The sequence below is a fragment of the Heteronotia binoei genome, chromosome 12, assembly GCF_032191835.1.
Source record: "Heteronotia binoei isolate CCM8104 ecotype False Entrance Well chromosome 12, APGP_CSIRO_Hbin_v1, whole genome shotgun sequence".
Lineage (NCBI taxonomy): Eukaryota > Metazoa > Chordata > Lepidosauria > Squamata > Gekkonidae > Heteronotia > Heteronotia binoei.
Window position 1 is genome coordinate 48,629,095 of NC_083234.1, and position 19,295 is coordinate 48,648,389.

At 41.9% G+C, this 19,295-nt stretch overlaps 1 protein-coding gene across 1 annotated transcript; it reads right to left on the reverse strand.

Moving 5' to 3' along the window:
• Positions 1 to 1,634: 1,634 nt before the first annotated feature.
• Positions 1,635 to 18,782, reverse strand: LOC132580193 (prenylcysteine oxidase 1-like). The gene is made up of 6 exons (XM_060250883.1): positions 18,623 to 18,782; positions 14,759 to 14,965; positions 11,775 to 11,949; positions 10,247 to 10,458; positions 7,008 to 7,163; positions 1,635 to 4,469 (listed from the first exon to the last, which is right to left on the reverse strand). Exons 1-6 carry the CDS (start codon positions 18,726 to 18,728, stop codon positions 3,823 to 3,825), a joined length of 1,503 nt encoding a protein of 500 aa, XP_060106866.1. The 5' UTR covers positions 18,729 to 18,782; the 3' UTR covers positions 1,635 to 3,822.
• Between the last annotated feature and the right edge of the window lie 513 nt (positions 18,783 to 19,295).

Genomic DNA, 19,295 nt, shown 5'->3' on the forward strand with positions numbered 1-19,295 from the left:
GTAGTATCCCAGGTATTTATGGTAAGGAAATGCAGCTCTGGCATCCACTGCACTGAACAATTGGAGACAGTTGGTTAACAGAGTAGGACCATCTCTACCGAATATCGAATATCAGGGAGGGCAACTTTTCTACAGGTGAGCAAAGGAATATCTGGGATACTGCAACAGGTGCACTGTGAACAGGGTCCTGTTTGCAAGTAATACATTATTGTACTGTTCTTGAAAATAATGCCTGATCTCTCATACACTCTAGATTTTACAAGCTTTGGATTTATTCCCTCAGGCTGCACTTCACTCAGAGTGGCTCATAGTCTCCTTCCCTTTCTCTCCCCACAACAGACACCATGTGAGGTAGGTGGAGTTGAGAGCTCTAAGAGAGAACAGCTCTGAGAAAACTGTGACTGACCCAAGGTCACCGAACAGCTGCATGTGGAAGAGTAGGGAATCAAACCTGGTTCTCCAGATGAAAGTCTGCCACTCTTAACTGCCACACCAAACTGGTTCTCATGTTTCCTTATCATGGGATGGGGTAGAAATTCATTAGATTTGTGAAAGCAAAAGAAAAAGCATATGCCTGTCCATTGAATATTTATTTATTTGCTTATAGGAAATTGCTTGAAGATAAAATTAACTTTGGATTTTGGCTTAAATAGTTTGCTGTGATCTCTGATGCAATAAAACTATTTAAAATTACTAATTTCATAATTATTTCCTTTAGCCCCATTGTAGCACTTTGGCACACAGTACAGCTATCAAGAAAGCTGTCTTTGACTGTTTCTCACAGTAAAGTTAAATGGTGGCCACCATGTCCAAGGAATATTAAGAGGGTTTGATTCACTTATTAATCTCATAATAGATGAATGTGTGGAAATGGCACCAGGTGGACAGCAGAAAAACATTGGCATGATGATAAAATGAACTGAAATGTTAAGAAAATGGTTGGGAGTGTATATATTAAAGCTAAACTGATATGAATCTAATGTCTGTAGTTATTTTATAGTTAACTCAAGGTGGATTACAGGAAACAAAACATTGAAATTAGACAGCATAAGGCTACTAGTGAACCATGCAATAGGACTAGGATTACAAAAATTATTATAAAGCATTTTCTAATTAAATCCCTAATGTTAACTGTGTAGCCTGTAATGCCATTTAAAAAAAATGTGGATTCTACAGGAAACATATATTTCTTGTAAGTTTTTTTCTTTTTAAATCCAATTGTTAAAATGGACTAACTATTGATTTGGAATCTCAGTTTCCACAGTTGACGTTTTTCTGTGCAGAAACAGCAATCTAGTTTTTTTTAAAAAACCACCCCCAGTGCTTTGACCTCTCAGACATTCTGGACTGGAAAGTGGGTCTTTCAGCTGCTAAGCAGGTCAGCAAAAAGATGTATGAATTCCAGAGCTGCACCCATGTTAGCATGTTGTAGCCAAAACAACAAGTTTTTATGCAACCATTGACTGACTTAGCTGGATAAAGGAATCATGCTAACAGGTAATAAAAAAACTTCTGGCAGTAAGGATTATAAACTAATGCTAGTTATTTCTTAAAGACTATACTAGAATACAGATACAACCCCCGTAATGCACTCTTTCACAGAAAGAGTAAAAAATACCACCAGAACTCAGTCATGATGTTATCACTTTAATAGCAAAAGATCAGTACTTATCATTACAGTGCCGAGCTTATCACAATACTGTTTTGTTCAAGATATAAGTTGTGAACAGAATAAATGACAGTGTTATGTCAAAATTCACAGAACCAGATGAATTTAGGTATTTAGGACCATTTTCTTACTGGTTTTAATAGGTTAAATATTTTAAGTCCAAGCACCAGTGTTAGTTGTAGCAAATGGCTCATTGGTCTGAACTTTAAATAGCAATCCATAGTAAACAAGTATGCTGTACCTAATAGGAGCTTGTATGTGCACTCTTCAGTTGCTGAACAGGGGTTATAGTTGTATGTTAGAGATCAAAAAGTCTTCCTTTGTAAAGCAGTAATTTGTAAACCAGAGATGTTGAACTCATTTGTTACAAGGGCCAGATCTGACATATGTGTCACTTTGTCAGGCTGTGCCATGAAATGTAATGCCAGGTACCAGAAATATAAACTTTATAAAGGACACAAACAAACTCAATTAACAATGTTATTGTTTACCCAAAATACAAACACAAGCAATTGATTCCTCAGAATGAAAAACAATTGATTTACTAGGGAACCTGCAAAAGCCCCAATAAATGTATTTAATCATATGCAAGACTAGTTTTTTCCCAAGGGATATCATAAAGGAGGGGTATCTGAATCTGGCTATCCCAGATCTCCTCACCCTCAGTTCTCATCCCTTCTGTGGTTCCCTCAGAACTGATGGGGCTAAGTGGAAGGCCTGATGGAGAGACTGTTTCCAGAACTTCCAGGGGGTGCTTTTTGTCCTTGTAAGCTCTGTTCCATCACAGGCTGAGCAAACTTAGCTATTGATTTTTTGCTGACAAACATTCCTGATCAAACCATGTTTTGTGTGAAGTATCTTACTCTCAGGGGCTCTAAGATGGGTGTGAACTGTTCTTGTAATTCATACGATATTTATAGATAACTTTAAGATGGCTTCAGTGTGCATGCCATTTATTTATTTATCAGATTTATATCCCACCCTCACCTGACGGCTGATCAATTTGCTGCTGAGCTGTCAGATCTTGTTGCAGCTGAGGAAGTCCTTGGTTTGCTTACCTACATTTTGGATCCTTTTATTCTTTTATAACCAGAAACATGAGTTTATTTATTTATTTACTTTAAATTTTTATTCCACCCTCTCCGCAAGCGGACTCAGGGCAGCTCTGTATCAAATTTAAAACCACCAGCTGCTAATACAAGAGCATCCAGGAGCTTCAGTAGAAGATTAGTAATGTACTTTTCAAGATTGCTCCAGATTTCCTGTAGCCTTAGCTTATTATTTTGAGGGGCTATGTATACGTTAATAACCAAAAGGCAAAATCTATTGAATTGTACCTTGGCATGTTAGAGATTTGACTCTAATTGTACTACTGTGGGAACTTGCTGTTGGTTTTGGCTTTTCTCCCACATCTGATGGCTCTCAAGAATTAGGGTAAAAACCCAAGCTAACATGCATGGCACATCTAATCTTTGCCTTCCATTTCCTTCTGTTAGATGATGTCCAGTGTATTCCTACCTTTCATAAACCTTACTTTAAGCATGTTTTCAATAGATTCCACACTATAGGACACACTTTACCAATAATGACTCCTGTATACCTTATCCCCCCCATGCACTTTAGGGAGGGTTGTATTAGAGAAGAGCACAATGGCTTTCACCTCGAAGGCTATTGGAGAACTTACTTACAGTAAAATTGTGATCTGGCTTGGAATGGTTAGACCTACAAGCTGTAGGCTGTGTTAAGATTTAACACAGGTGCAAAATTTCACTTATTCATGTAGCCCAATTAAGTGAGATTAAAGTTAAGCAGCTATGACACAGTGAGGCTGAATTATATTCAGTGCTCTCTAATAGTCTTAAGAAACATTACCACAATGGTAGTAGGCAACACTTTGGATACATTCTAGTATGAGAGACTTCTTTCTGAGTTTTGAAAAAATATTCCTGAAGGTCTTAGCTCTGCATAGGCAAACATACACAGTAGGTTGTGTTCCTCAGTTACCAAGTGTTCTTAAAACTGGACTGGTAACTGAGGAATACTACCTACTGTGTATTTTTGCCTATCAAAGAGGTGATGGCCTCCAGGAATACCTTTTCTGAGTTGTTGTTTTTCCCCAGGGGAAAGAGGAATGTAGACCTGAGGATTCCAACTCAGAGCTCTGTTTTGAGTCTTTCATGCAAATCTTCCTGATCAATCATATCCGTATTTACGTACCAGCGGTGGTAAGCCAGAAGAGCAGCATTTTGGGCTGAAACTGCACTCATTTCCATGCCGCTTGCAAGACATTCTATGCTGTTTTGGTAGTACATTCTACTGTGAAGGATGAGAGGTGGGCATTTCTCTGGGGGGCTGTAGTGTGGGTAGGCTAGCCATGTTTTTACTCTAGTGGCATCATAGGATATGAAAAGAAGGTCCATTTGCTCTTTGGTGAGGGGTTGGGGTGAGAAAATTTTCCAGATTTGAGGGTTTAATGCATCTTTTCTGATCTTAACTGGATACAAAGTGACCATGGAATTTATAAACAATTTGGAATTTTCCACAGTGACAATGTGCTTTAAATTGAAGTAGGAAGGGTGCTGGTAGCCAAAGAAAGAGGCATTGATCTGACCGTGGACAAATGTTGCTACAGTCTCTTGATAAGGCTTGGAGAACTCAGGAATGGGTGGGTTGAAGTTGAGGAATGTTATGTTGGCAGACTTATGGTTCAAGGGGGTTGCAATCATAATGATGTCGTACGCCTCTCTCTCTAATCCTGATGTAGAATCGTAGGTCACTTCATACAGCTTCACAATACCACCTTTAAAAATTAACAAGAAGCCATTCCTTTGGTATTGTTACAAGTTTGGCTGTCTGACAATCCTGTGAAGGATATTAAGCTGAGGGAGAGAGATTTGCCTACAGTCACTAGCAGGGGTTGTTTTGTAGAAAAATAGGTAGTGGAGCTCATTAGCATAACTCATTAGCATATGCCACCATCCCCCAGCCAAAAGCAACCCGATGCAAGAAAGGAGATCCCCGGGCGAGCGGGGCCTGCTTGGAGTAGCTAGAAATCCAGCCAGCCCAAACAGGCTTGGCTCTCCTGGCCGCACACACACACACCCCGGTCAAAAGACCAGCAAGCCACTAGCTACTCAAAATCACATAAGAAGTGGAAAAAGGATGTTACAAGCTTCTCCAGGGGTTAATGAGGGCTGCTGGGGGTGTGGCAAAGCCCCCAGTGGCTGGCTGGCTGCCCATTCTCCTAATTCAGGGATTCTTATGCAGCTGCACCTACTATTCCATGGACAAGATAGGTGGGGAGGATGAAGGGGGAGCCATCAGAAAGGTTCAGGAGCTGCACTCCTGTGAGCTCCTGCTGAATCTGAGGCCTGGTCACTAGGAAGTTTCATGTTAGGATATATGTCTGAGAACCCTGGTCTCCCCACTGTAGGCAGACATTAGCTGATAGTGTTCCTTTAATGGCTCTGGATGTCTCCTAGACATGCAGTTCATCTGCCGGAGCTGAATCTCAGCAGGATGTATGTCAGGGTGACTGTCTCTATATGCAACTAGGATGCATCCTTGATAAAACTGCACAAAGTCCTCTCTGCAGCTCTGCCTGATGAAAGGCATGCCTGTTTTCCTCCACTATCCTCCAATAAGTAAACCAAATAATAAAGACACTTTCAGTACCCAGAAAACAAAACCACAAGAGTGCAGTCCTTGGAATTTTTCACTAAGGAAAACAGGGAAAGACTGTGTTTTCAGTACTTAGTCCCTAGCACCATTTGTCTGAATTACGCACATAGAGCAATGTGTGTGCATAAAGGAGGGGGGAGCATTTTCAGTAGCTGCCCTGCAATTAGTATATTCCCTCCCAGTAAATTTAAAGGAGTAATTAATTTTTTAACACATAATTTATTAAGTTGCTCACTTTATTTGCAGGCTAGAGTCAAGCTGCTGTTTCCAACCAATTTTTGATATGCCAATTAATTCCAGAATTTGCCTATAGTGGCAACTGCAAAAGGATGCTACCAATAAGTTGACTTCTGGATTGCTAAGTAACAGATGCTTTAAGAAGTGATTTTACAGATGACTTTCAAACAATTTGTATGGCTGGAGTCAAAACCATTCCTTCAAATAGAAGGTTCTGCTGCACAAAGGGTGTTGTGTGATTGCTGTGGGTTCCCTCCTCCAGCTGCAACCCCCTATGCCACATATCCCATGTTGCTGCTGGAGGAAGTTGGTGGGAAAGTTGGTGTAGAATTCTGCCAACAGTTCTACAGATGTTGCCTGCAATCCCATGTAAAATATTTTTCACAAAAGATAGACTTGGTTTCAGTTTCGTACAACATCCAGTGGTTAGAATAGATCTTTATACTCTGTTTCCTATAAGCTGCAGAGTATTGTGAGCAAAAATTCTACTGAGCTACTGGCATTAAAGTGAGCTACTGCATAAATTATTGTGCTCTGGAGTCATCCTTTCTGAGCTAAGATAAAAAAAATCTGTGAGCTGGAGGCTAAAAATCTGTGAGCTAGCTCACGCTAACTCAGAGGGAACACTGCTATTGACAATATGGAGGTATATTAGTTTGCATATGCAGAATTAATTTTGGCACAAAATAAAAATGATATGTTTCTCTCTCTCTGAACATGGTAGAAGCTCTTTTTGTGCATGCTGTTAGAGCTCATCCACCCATAAGATTCTGTTGGATTAGACTGTCTAAATCAGATCCACAACTTAAAGTGTGATGTGTATGAGATGAAACCTAGCAGCTGGCTCTACCCTATTATAGTAGCTGGTCCAAGGTTGTTTGAATGTCATGCATCTGAAAATCCTCAGCATTTTGTTCCTAAGTTGCCAGACACTGTCATAGTGAAGAAGAAGAATTGCAGATTTATACCCTGCCCTTCTCTCTGAATAAGAGACTCAGAGCAGCTTACAATCTCCTATATCTTCTCCCCCCACAACAGACACCCTGTGAGGTGGGTGGGGCTGAGAGGACTCTCACAGCAGCTGCCCTTTCAAGGACAACCTCTGCCAGAGCTATGGATAACCCAAGGCCATACCAGCAGGTGCAAGTGGAGGAGTGGGGAATCAAACCCGGTTTTCCCAGATAAGAGTCCATGCACTTGACCACTACACCAAACTGGCTCACCCCACAAATACGAAGTAAAAAATGTCTGCAGAATTTTCAGCTGCTGTTCAGCAGCTTACTTTTCTCTGGCTGCTTTTCTATGCTTACACTCCCCTTCCTTAAGACTTGGGTATCTCCATTAATGTTTTATGTTTATTTAGTTAATTTTAATTTTATAAGCTGTTTCCAAAGAGGGAGGAATATTGAGACCACCTCACCTGAACGCCCATTTTGCCTTGTCTTCTCCTCTATAGAAATAACTGTGCCAGAAATCTGCTGTGCTTTGGAAGTTTGCAGAAGGCCAGAGCATACCCGTTTGTTGCCGCCTTCTACTGACCAAAGTCCAGGATCATCTCCTGCTAAAGATAAGGTGCCTGCCAGGGAGAAGGGAAAAATCAGAGTTCAAGAACAGATAACTGCCCTGTTCACAGAAAGGTGCAGAAAGGAAATTGGTCTCAAGATAAATATAATTATACTGTTCATTGAATGTTCAAATATGAGGGCTTTGTAAAAATGCCAGAGATTGCTTTTTTGTGCCAGTTTCCTGATATTTTGTGGAGGACAGCTGATCAGTTTTCTGGATGGCATGAAGAATGAACATTCTTGAATCTAGGAAACTAATGCTACTAAGTTGATTGAATACCTAATATGCAAGAAAACTGCCAGCACAAAGATTTCCTTTGGAAAAGAACTGGTTTCATGACAGTGCAAACTGCCATGCAATCAATATATATGCAGGACACTTGCATTCTACAAGATTGTTGTGAGGATAAAATGGAGAATGATGTAAGTCACTTTGCATCTCCATTGGGGAGGAAGGTGGGATATACATGATATAAGTTCAAGGAGTATCAGGCTGCTTATTAATCCTCACTGCCATTAGTGAGCCATTCTAGGAAAGGTTATAGTGAAGACCAAGACTGCAAAGGACTTCTGCTTGTTGGGGCAGGAGACAAGATCCAAGTGTAGTACAGTGGCGGTCGCTGCCTCATAGGCCATAATTTCTGGACTGTTCACCCTTTTTCCCAAGCACTGCTTAGAAATCAGGCCATTTACACCCAGGAATGTTTACTAAAAGACTTGTTAAATGTATAGGCCAAGATGTTGCTGTTAAGTAACCTTGACTTGGAGGGAAACAGGATTAAAGAGGGGAAAGAATGACTTGGTTAGGGATGTTGACACTGACCAGCTTTTATGGCAAAGACTGAAATAGCAAATGGGAAGAAGTGAATGTGTGTTTCAAATGTAAGACGCTGGATCTTTTGCAACCACTTGGAGGTCCTTGTTATGGCCTATGCAGTGTGCATCATTTTCAGAGCCAAGGACCCACAGATGTCAGGTGTGCTTACATACTGGAGGACTCTGTTCAAATCACCCCACCTTTGCCATTCAGCTCACCCAGAGCCATTAGGTAAGATCAAAGTGTCACCAGGGCTGTCTTAACGCATGGGCCTGATGGGCACTTACCCGTGGGCCCCACGAGCATAGGGGCCCCATACTGATCTGTGTATGATGCAGTACTAATAACCAGGTATTGATAGTTTGTGAATATATTAATGGATAAGCTTTTTATTTGCACAAGTTGAGAAAATGTTGAATGTAGTCTTGTAGACCTATACAAAGATCCTTTGTATAGGTCAACCATTTACATTTTTATTCCTGTGAGTAGTTGTTGTAGGGGCCCAGTACAGCTTTGCCTGGGGCCCATAATGCTGTTAAGATGTCCCTGAGTGTCACCATTCCTCAGTGTGGTGGTGGTAAACAGGATGATATCAGAAAGTGACCTTTGACAGCAGGGTGTTTCAAAGTGTCGTTTCAAAGCTACTTGGCTCTCCTGCCCTTGCAGTGATAGACTTTGAAAAGACAACCACGCGGGGGAGGTAAGCAGAAAAGGAAACAATAATAAACTGCTAGTAGGGGAGTTTGGCTATCCATCATATTCAGTTTCTGTACCTGCTGTCTCTAAAGGTGCTGTTATAAATGGCTTAGGCCAAGGGGTACTTTGCACATACAGGATCTTTGTGCTGTAGCCCAAAATGTCTTTGAAAAGATTCTTCTTGAGAGAGGATTCATGGAATACCTCCCAGAGGGGGGTACTCAGAGGTCTGCAATGGGAGGGGAAATGAGCAAAAATTGCTTTGCCCACCATCCGTGGCAATATACATCCACCCTAGTAACTATTGGCAGCTTGCCTAAGCAGTAGTCAGGACACTGAACCAATTATAAAGAAAGCTTTATTTATGGAACTGACGAACTGATAGGAAAGAAATGATAGACCTAGATGCCTTGCTAGCTGAGAGGAGGGGTTCTAGACTGTTCTAGAAGAAAAGCCTAAGAATAGTGTTCTGCCTACAGATACAAAGTCTCTTTTAGAAAGAAGGTGCTTCCCCTGCAGTCCTGTCTTCATAGAACTGGATCTTTTGTGTACAAAATATATTGTTATGGCTAGTCTCAAAGATGGGTGGTAAGATCTTCATGATGAGAGGTGGGATTTCCTTCACTTGCCAGTATTGTGAGGCCCCCACTTGTATATTCTAATAGCCAAATCTGAGAATACTTAAATGCAGAGACTGGACCATGAACAGATAAGACAGATCTTTCTACAAACCTTGGTTTGTTTCAGTAGAAGACAGGGGAAAGAGGCAGGGCTGTTTTGGCTTTTGAGAAGGACTCATTGTGTCAGGCCAGGCAACAACTACTGGGTGACTTGATACCACCCTACTTGCATGACTCACCTAGGCCTGGCTGCTTGTTGCTGTTCAGTAGCTGCCACCCTATGAAAGTCAGTGTGATGTAGCAGTCAGAGCTTCAGAGCGGGGTCTGGGAGACAGAACCAGTGTCATATCACCAGTTTGCTGTGGAAGTTCATGAGATGATGTGGGGCAAAGTCACATACTTTCAGCCTAACCTACCTCACAGAGTTGTTCTGAGGATAAAAAGGAGAAGAGAACGACATAAGCTGCTTTGGTGCCCACTGTGGAAAAAGACGGAGTATAAATGAATTAAATATAGCTGAAGATGGGAGGGAGATAGAGGGCAGGTTGGTGAATGGGTAAGAAGGAGAGAATGAGGCAGGAAAAGGGGAGCAGATATGAGAGTTGCTAGGAGGGAAAGGGGATATAATGTGAGGAGCAGTGTACAGGGGAAAGTGATGTGATCTCCCCAAACAAGTCTTTCAAGATTCTCCACTAAGTAAGTAGAGCTGGCCCAGCAGCCAACACTGCACAAGTGGGGCCACAGTTTTCCGAGGAAGAGGCTGCTGGGTGGGGGGAGCTGAAGACAAGGGAGCAGTTAAATGTAGGTTGGATGTTAGGTGGGAAGGAGGGAAAGAAGCAGGAAAAGGGGAGAGACTATGGGGCTTTCAGGAAATAGCAAATGGTGCGGGAGGGGAAAATGAGATGCGTTCTGCAAGTCCAAATCTAATTTTTTTTTAAAAAAAGAAAAAAGCACCACTTACCTACAAAACCATTGATACTGGTACCTTGGCCAAAGTCTTCTCTCATGACTCCAGCTACTACCTCATTGATGAACTTCTGAGAAAAGCCAGACTTCTGCATAGATTCATCAATGGTCTGATTCAGCATCTGGAGGAGTTCAACCCCTCCAAGGGCATGAAGCAAACTTTCAATGCTGCTGAACGCATAGTCGTGGGCCTGATACTGATAGATCCTGTATCCAAAAAGGAATCATGAAGAAAGGGGCAATGAAGACTTTGCAATATTTACAAAAGGTTAGGAGGTAAGGGAAGTCAGGTCTTTGTACTCCAAAATTGTATAAGAGGGTTCTATTATTGCATTAGCTGTTCTTAAGTTATTTTGCTTACATTAATAAAGCAATTCACAAATAAGTATTAGCTAAATGCTGACATTCTGAATTTTAGTATTATAATTTGATTGAAACTTCTTTAAAAGCATGAGCGTGGCAATTGAAAAGCACATTCCCAGAAGTGTAACTCCATTTTTCTTGCCAATGCTTGTAAATGTTAGAGATCCATGTGACACGTTGGTGGGATAGTCTTTTCTTCCTTGCTCATAGGAAGAAAAGATATTTTAGCACTTACAATCCTGAACTCAACTGAGACACAGCTAGTGGAGCAGGGGTGTCAAACATGTGGGCTGGGGGATAGAACTGGCCCATCCAAGGCTCCTAGCCATTCTGCAAGCAACTGGTGTGAGAGAGGGAAGGCTGTGGGGGGGAGGAGCTTGTGCACCCAGTAAAGTATATGCGGTCAAAGCTGTCAAGAAACAAAAGGAAATGGCTAGGGGGTGGGTATATTACCCTTGGAAAATCCTAGTCTTGCATAAAATCAAATACATTTCTTTGGGCTTTTGTAGATTCCACAGTAAATCAATTGCTTTCACTCCTAAGGAATCAATTGCCTTCGCTTGTGTTTTGAATAAAAAATAAAATACCGGTAATTTGCCTGTGTCATTTATAAAGTTTCTGTCTCTGGTACCTGGTGTTTCATTTTATGGCAGACATGGCCCACCCAACAAAGTAATTTTTATGTCAGCTCCAGCCCTCATAACAAATTAGTTTGATGCCTCTATATATAGAGGCTTAAAGGCAAGCATGTTTTAACATGCTCAGGGAGATAATGGAGTCTAAAAACAGACTGTACATATTTATTCTTAATCCTCAAGTATGAACCTAACTAATCTTTTTTACCTTGTGTTGCATCTAGAATTCATAGCAGAATTTAATCAATGTAGCTGCCCAACATGATATTCTAGTTACTATAATTACCACATGAACTGGTTCTTCTGTTTGCTCCTGAATCTCTAGATTATGGGCTAAGACATGATTACCATACGTTCCTAGTTTGTTTGTTTTTTGTCTGGAGCCAGCAAAGTGGTATTTCTTAGCATTTCATTCTGTGGTACTCTAAAAAGTCTTATTCTTCCTCCATTAACCTGCTGTCACTTCCCATGAGGTATTTTAAGTCCTTTTTGTTTAGCAATAGATTCTATTTTGTGCATTATTACCTCATAAACTTGTCCAGAATTTCTTCTATCCACATGTGCATTCGCAAGGGATTCAGTCCATAGTGCCACAGGAGCTTGATAAAATTCCAGATGTACCAGCTACTCTCCTCAAAGACAAACTCATCTCCATTGAAAATGCCCATGAGGCCACCTTGCCTTTTTGGACCAGGAATTCCTGCAAATGTGAGAAACTGAAACTGTAAGATAGCAATGGGTGCTAGAAATATAAAGAACAATCTCTAAATGGATGATGTATTCATTTATTACTTCATTGATACCCCTCCTTTCTCCCCAAAGCGGCTTCCAACATTCTCCTCTCCTCCATTTTATCCTCACAACAACGTTGTGAGGTAGATTACACTGAGTGTGACTGACCTAAAGTCACCCAGCAAGCTTCCATGGCAGAGTGGAGAGTCAATCCTAGGTCTCCCAGATCTTAGTCTGACACTTTAACCACTACTCCACAGTAGTTGTATGATGCAATTTACTGCTCTCCACAAGAGATGGAACTGAAATATACAAAATCACACATTCTGAATGTGTCTGGGTTGCAATCCAGATTAAATTTACCATCAGCAGAACTGAACTTCCCTGCCATCTCTTCCTTCCCACTGCAGCCCTCAAGTACTTCTCCTGTATGATAAGAACATGAGAAAAACCCTACTGGATCAGATCCATGGCCCATCTAGTCCAGCATCCTATCTCACACTGTGGTCAATCAGTTCCTCTGGACAGCCTAGAGATTGAAGATTTCCCCAGTGTTGCCCCCTTGGTTCTGGGATTCAGAGGCTTAGTGTCTTTGAATGTGGAGGTTTCCCCTTAGTCACCATGGCTAGTAGCAACTGATAGACTTATCCTCCATGAATCTATGTAATCCCCTTTTAAAGCTGTAAACATCCTTCCTCCTGGAAGTCTGACTGGCATCCCTCATTCTTAGGTATCAGCCCAAAACATTTTTGTTCACCCAAGCTTTTCAATGAATTTCATCATGCCATTTTTTCCCTAGTTTTTATGTCTGTTTTTTTGCTGGTTTAATATTACTGGCTTAATTTATCTGCTGTTTTACTTTGTTTTTTTAAATCTACACAAGGCTGCCCTTGTTTCAAATCTGCACGCTGCAGCCGATGCAGAACACAGCAGTCAGGTTGTTATTAGAACTACCTGTACGGGAGCATATTCAACCTGCACTGAAAACACTGCATTGGCTGCCTGTGGCATTCCGGATTTGTTTCGAGGTGCTGGTTTTAACCTTAAAAGCCCTATATGGCCTGGGACCTGCTTACCTTTGAGACCGCCTTTCCCCAAATGTGCCCCAGAAAGCACTGTGTTCATGATCTCAGAATCTTTTGATGATCCCTAGGCTGAAGGAAGTCCGACGACTAACAGGGCTTTCCCTATGGCAGCTCCCACATGATGGAATGCTTTCCCCGATAACATCAGAGCTCTGTGTGGGACCTCCCACAGTTCCACAGGGCTTGCGCGACTGAAGTACAACAAATAATGGGAGACAGCTGCCACATGACAGAACTGACCATTTGGCCAACACCACTGCACTAGTATCATGAGTGCCATAACTATTAAAGATTTTTTATTGTTGCTGGTTATTGATTTTGTAATTTTACTGTTTTATTGCATAGTATTGTTTTCTCTTATATTTCGATGTTGTTTTATTGGTTGTTAGCTGCCCTGTGCCCATTAAGGGGAGGGCAGGATATAAATCTAATAAAATAAAATAAAAATGAATATTTTTATTTTAAATTGTATTATTATTATTTTAAACCAGGGGTGTCAAACTCATTTGTTATGAAGACCAGATCTGACATAAATGAGACCTTGCTGGGCCGGGCCATGTCTGGTTGGGCAGGGCCATGTCGGGCTGGGCTGTATGTATAGCGATTTAAAATTACCGTAGGTAGCAGAGATATAAATTTTATAAAGAACACAGACACACACAAATGTTTTTTAAAAAAACTTAAAACATGCTTAAAACATTAGCACTCGTTGGTCTTAAAGGTGCTTTCTTTGTATTTCTCCCATGGGATCCAAGGAACTGGGCAAAGGAAGCTCTGGCTCTCCTTCCTTCTCCAGGGACTGGGGGGTGGGGGGGTGGGCAGAGCCTCAGTCAATAGAAGGAAGAAAGGCTTGGCTCAATACCTCTGCTGTGCAATTGAGAGAGCCTGGCAAACCAAGCTATTCCTCCCCCCTTCCTCCCCAAGGGGGGGAGCCTCAGCCAGTGGAGAAAATAGAGGTTTTGCTCTGTAGCTCCTGTGCAATTGAGCAATCCTTGCAAAGCAAGCTGTTATGCAGAAGGAAGCAGATGACAGCCAGTTGCTTGGGGGATAGGAGCTCTCCGGGGGCCTGATTCAGCCCCTGAACTGCATGTTTGACAACCCTGCTTTAAACTATCAGCCACCTTATGAGTATAAATCTTGTAAGTAAATGAAGGGGTGAAAAAGCTGAGGAGTACTTTGAGATTCAACAGAGTGACTGCTCAAAATTTTGTTGGAACTTCTGCGTCAGCCTCTTCCTAACAAAAAAACTGCCTTCTGAAACTAGTTTCAGATGTGATTGCTCAAGAACGCCTTTGTGTTCTCATGTTTTACAACCTCCACATCTAACCCCAGAACTTAAAAAAGTTAGATACACATTATCTATGTGCTTGCTGTAATTTGTCTAGGATGGCTGTTATCACTGTAGGCAGTATCATTAAAGTAACAACAGTAAAAAAGAACCTAGCCCCAGGCTCCTTCCCCCAAAGTGTACAGTTTTGTTGACAGTAGGAATGTTGACAATGGGAAGACTGCAAGAATAAATTAGTACAAACAAGAACAAGAATTGTGTATATATGCACACATACAGTAAAAAGATAAAGCTTTAGAGAGACTAATCGCAGCATGTGGATGAAACAAAACCATTGTAATTAAAATCAGAAAGGAACTAAGCAGGAAAAGTATCCCAGCTTGCTTCATAGGCAAAAGTCATACCTAATTCTTTGACAAAATGCTTCATGTGCAGGTTAAGAGGGTGAATGGAGGTTCCTTCTGCTTCATAGTCTTCTCCTTTCAGGTTGACAGTAGCTAGGCGGCCACCCACAGTCCCTCTTTCAAATACATCAATCAGGACATCTTTTCCAAACTTCTGGCGCAGAAAGTAGGCTGCAGATGTGCCCCCAATGCCAGCTCCAATTACAGCTGAAAAGGTAGCATACGCATATTATTTCTATAAAGCTGAGAAGGATACCAACCAGCTCTTTCGTTATGCTTATAACGAAATGAAGGATGCTCTAGTATAGTTTTAATTATTTGTATCATAATAATTACTTTTTTCTCTGTGGTGGCTGAGACTTTCCAAAGTGTCTGAAACCTCTGCTCCACAGTCATGTTGGAAATTCTCAGTGAAGCTGAAGCAGAGAAATAACGAGGTCCACACAGACTTACTGGTTTGAAGCGAGGTTTACTATATGGTATCATAAGCAGAACCCAGTTGGGCATGGGCCCCCAAAATGACTAAGTTAAAATCATTCTACATACAGACGTTTTATTCACACAGAAAACAAGCAGGCAGGCACACAGGCTTTTCTGATTTCAAAGGGTCCCACCTCCACTAAATTCCCCCTCGTAAAATTCCATTACTAAGTTTCCTTACGTATCTATATACAGCAAGTTGCCTGTAGGAGACTGTTCCCTTATCTAATCTTACAGCTGGAGCTCAAACCCACTGGGCGGTAGAGTCAGTTTCTAACGGCAGTTTTACAACAGACCCTTTAGTCTGAAGACAAAGTATATTTTTACTCAATATGACAAATATTACTATTATTGGGGGTATTAATTAATTATTCAGGGGCTGCCCCTTCAAAGCTACTTTGGCAAATGTTTGATTCCGTGAACCATTTGGTATGACAAATTGTATGAGGAAAGGCTGAAGAGATGGGCCACATTACCTTTGCTTTAAAAAACTAAAAAAATATTGACAACAAGGAGAACACTTCATTCACATGAACCCACTAAGGCGAGGGGAGGGCAACAGATTAAATTTTAATAACATTATCCTAAAGGTGGTCAGATTACCACATACAATCCAAACTTTTTATTTAATGGTATCTTGGGTTATTTGAAGAATGGTGTCTGAAAGCAGACTGCAAACTGCAACAGTCGCAGCCATTTCTGTGATTATGGCAACAGCTTTCCCACCCGAAAACTGCTGCAGTCTTGAAAGAATCTGCTTTCCTTGTGCATTGTATTTCCACATGGCCCAGTTCTCACTGAAATTTCTCTGTGCAATTTCTTACATTGGTAATGTCAGATATGAGAAAAAAATAAAGGACCAGTTAGCCCCATGGTGCAGAGTGGTAAAGCTGCAGTATTGCAGTCGGAGCCCTCTGCTCACAACCTGAGTTCGATCCCAGTGGAAGCTGGTTCAGGTAGCCGGCTCCAGGTTGACTCATCCTTCCGATGCCGGTAAAATGAGTAACCAGCTTGCTAGGGGGAAAGTGTAGATGACTGGGGAAGGCAATGGCAAACCACCCTGTAAAAAAGTCTGCCGTGAAAACGTTGTGAAAGCAACATCACCCCAGAGTCGAAAATGACTGGTGCTTGCACAGGAGACTACCTTTACCTTTACCTTTTAGTTAGCATGTATGGAATGGCCTCACAAACTGAGCAGCTAGGCGAGGTCATGGCATCACATTTCTTGGAAGATTTGCAAAGAGAAGGCAGACCAGAATCTGTCTGAGCAGCCCAGACTAGATGATGGAGTTCCCATATCTCACGAATCAATTGCCTACAAAAATTCTGATTACAAAAATCTGACAACATATCACAGAATATTTTTCCTTCTGTATTTCAAAATAACTTTACTATCCATTACTTAAATGCCATGTCACATGCAGATTTGTGTCAAAAGACACAAACAGCCCAATTCTATGCATGGTCACCTAGATATGAATCCCACCAAACTGAATGGGATTTAACTCCAAGAAAGCAAAAACAGGATTATAACCTGAGACAGAGATGGCAGACTGAGTCACTATCTGTATTTGATAACTATCATAGCCTCAAGTAGGCAGCCATGTTGGTCTGAAGTAATAGAACAAAATAGGAGTCAATTGCACCTTTAAAACCAACTTAGTTTTATTCAGAACGTAAGTTTTCGTGTGCATGCACACTTCTTCAGACGAGGAATGAGGTACAGTAAGCAGCCACATATAGCTGGTGGGGTTTGGAATGCAAAGTGGTATAAAGTTAAAATCCAATAGCAGAATAGTAAAATTAACAAATTTAGAAAACCTTTGATCTGGGTTGCATTAGACTGATCGACCATGAAATTCTCACATTCTGACATGTTACTGTTTTATGGTTTCCCACGCTAATGCAACCCAGATCAAATGTTTTCTGAATTTGTTAATTTTACTATTCTGCTATTGGATTTTAACTTTGTACCACTTTGCATTCAAAACCCCACCAGCTATATGCGGCTCTGCTTATTGTACCTCATTCCTCATCTGAAGAAGTGTGCACACACACGAAAGCTTATGTTCTGAATAAAACTAAGTTGGTCTTAAAGGTGCAATCGACTCCTATTTTGTTCTATCATAGCCTCAGTCTCAGAAGAAGAAAATAAGGATTTTGGATAGTTTGTGTTTGTCTGAATTGATTATATGTCAAAATGATGCATTCCAGACTAAAAAGACAAGAATTGCTGCAAAAATTGCACATATTTACCCCAGGTATTGCTTGGTGGCACAGAAGAGCTACACCTGGTCATGTTGTCCCCGGGAGCAATGTACATATATTTCTATTCCCATAAGCATTTAACATGTTGCAATTTCAAGTTCCTCTTTCGCTGCCTTATGCTCCTGCAAGCTGACCACACTGTTAGCTTCTTTAACTCGCCTGGGACTTCTTTAAGCAAGGCAAGGGTTTACGCAAGACAAAGGGAAGTTTTCACATCATGTATGCCTTTTAAACTTTCTTTATTCAAGCTTCCCCCCCTTGGCCTAATTACTTTGATTTCATTTAGCTATTAATTTTTAAGCTATTTTGACCTCTGCTATATAGGTAATTTGGAGGTGGGAGGAGAGAGAGAGAGAGAGATTGGGGATGCAATTCTGTGAACAAGTATCTGCCTATGTCCCACTGAACTCATCAAGTGTTACTTCCAGGTTAGCCTGCACAGGATCACTATTTTACAACTCCTGTTTGCACAAGCTCCATATCCTGTGAAAAGGTTTTTTGGTTTTGCAAGTTTTCTAAAAAATGTTTTATGGTTCTGCTTTTAACACCTGAAGAAGGTAAGGGGAAATGTGGAGCTATATGTAAGATTATTAACACCTTTTGTTCTCAAAAATTCTGGCACCATAAGTGGAGTGCTGCTCAGCATACAACAATGCCTTTGCCTTGGCCCAGAATTAAGAGTATTCCCCTTCCACTTTTTAGAATTTAAATAAAAAGGACCAATATAATGGGCAAAGTGATTCTGAGCTTGTGCAGCTTGCCAGGAAGCAACTAAGGAGTTTAAAAAAAATTAGCTAGGAAGACAAGAGTGTACTTAAGCATGTACAGGGAGTGCTTCCCTTAACAGCCACCCGCCAGAAGCGATGACACAGCCTAGCAGCCCAGTTTAAAGGAGGCTCTGTGCTACGTAACAAACTTCTACAACAAGTTTTAACTAGCAAGTTGGACGACAGCAAGGAAAACGTACTCATCTCCTCTGTTTTCATGTCCTCCCCCTCAGGCCAACCAAATTCTGACAGGTGAGTGACACATGACCCGAGTGGCGCGGGTAATTACTGCTTAATTCCCTTTGCCTGCCCTCCCGCCCCGCCCCGCCCGCGTTTGGCTCCTCCCTACCTATTCGCTCAGGCGGGTAGCGCAACTCCTGGGACCGCGACGAAAGCCCGCTGCACATGGAGGCCACGAGCAGGAGGCAAGCGGATCCCGTAAAAGGCACCCACATGGCGGAGGCCGCGGCTGAGAAGGGCGGGACCAAACGACACGCCGAAGCGAAGAACGGGCCTTTGGGTCTATAGTCCTGCGCCCCGCCCCGCCCCGCCGCCTTAGTCGTCAGGGGGCTGTCTGAAGGGAGGGAAAGGCCGCGTCTGAGGCGAAACGAAGAACCTATCCTCAGTATCGCCTGGAGGGCGGGAGGTAAAGGCCCGCAAAGGCCGGCCAGACACTTCGGGGAAATCCACCAGTTGGACGTGGCGGCAGGCGACATGTTTTCCCTCCACGTTGCCAGTCCTCAGCCCGCAGTTTCTGAGTGGTGGTGGTGATTTGGGGGATTAGGTGTAGACTGACTGATCGACCATGAAATTGACCCAGACTTTGATAAGAACAAGACAACCGCGGTGCTGGATCCCAAGGAGCATTGGCCAAGCTTCAGGCGGGCTAGCCGTGTTAGTCTGCTGTACCAGCAAAACGAAGCAGTTCAATGGCACTCTAAATTTATTCCAGTTTAAACCTCCGTGAACTAAAACTCAACGCATTCATCTGGCAGATACATTTATGCCCAAAGCTATAACTA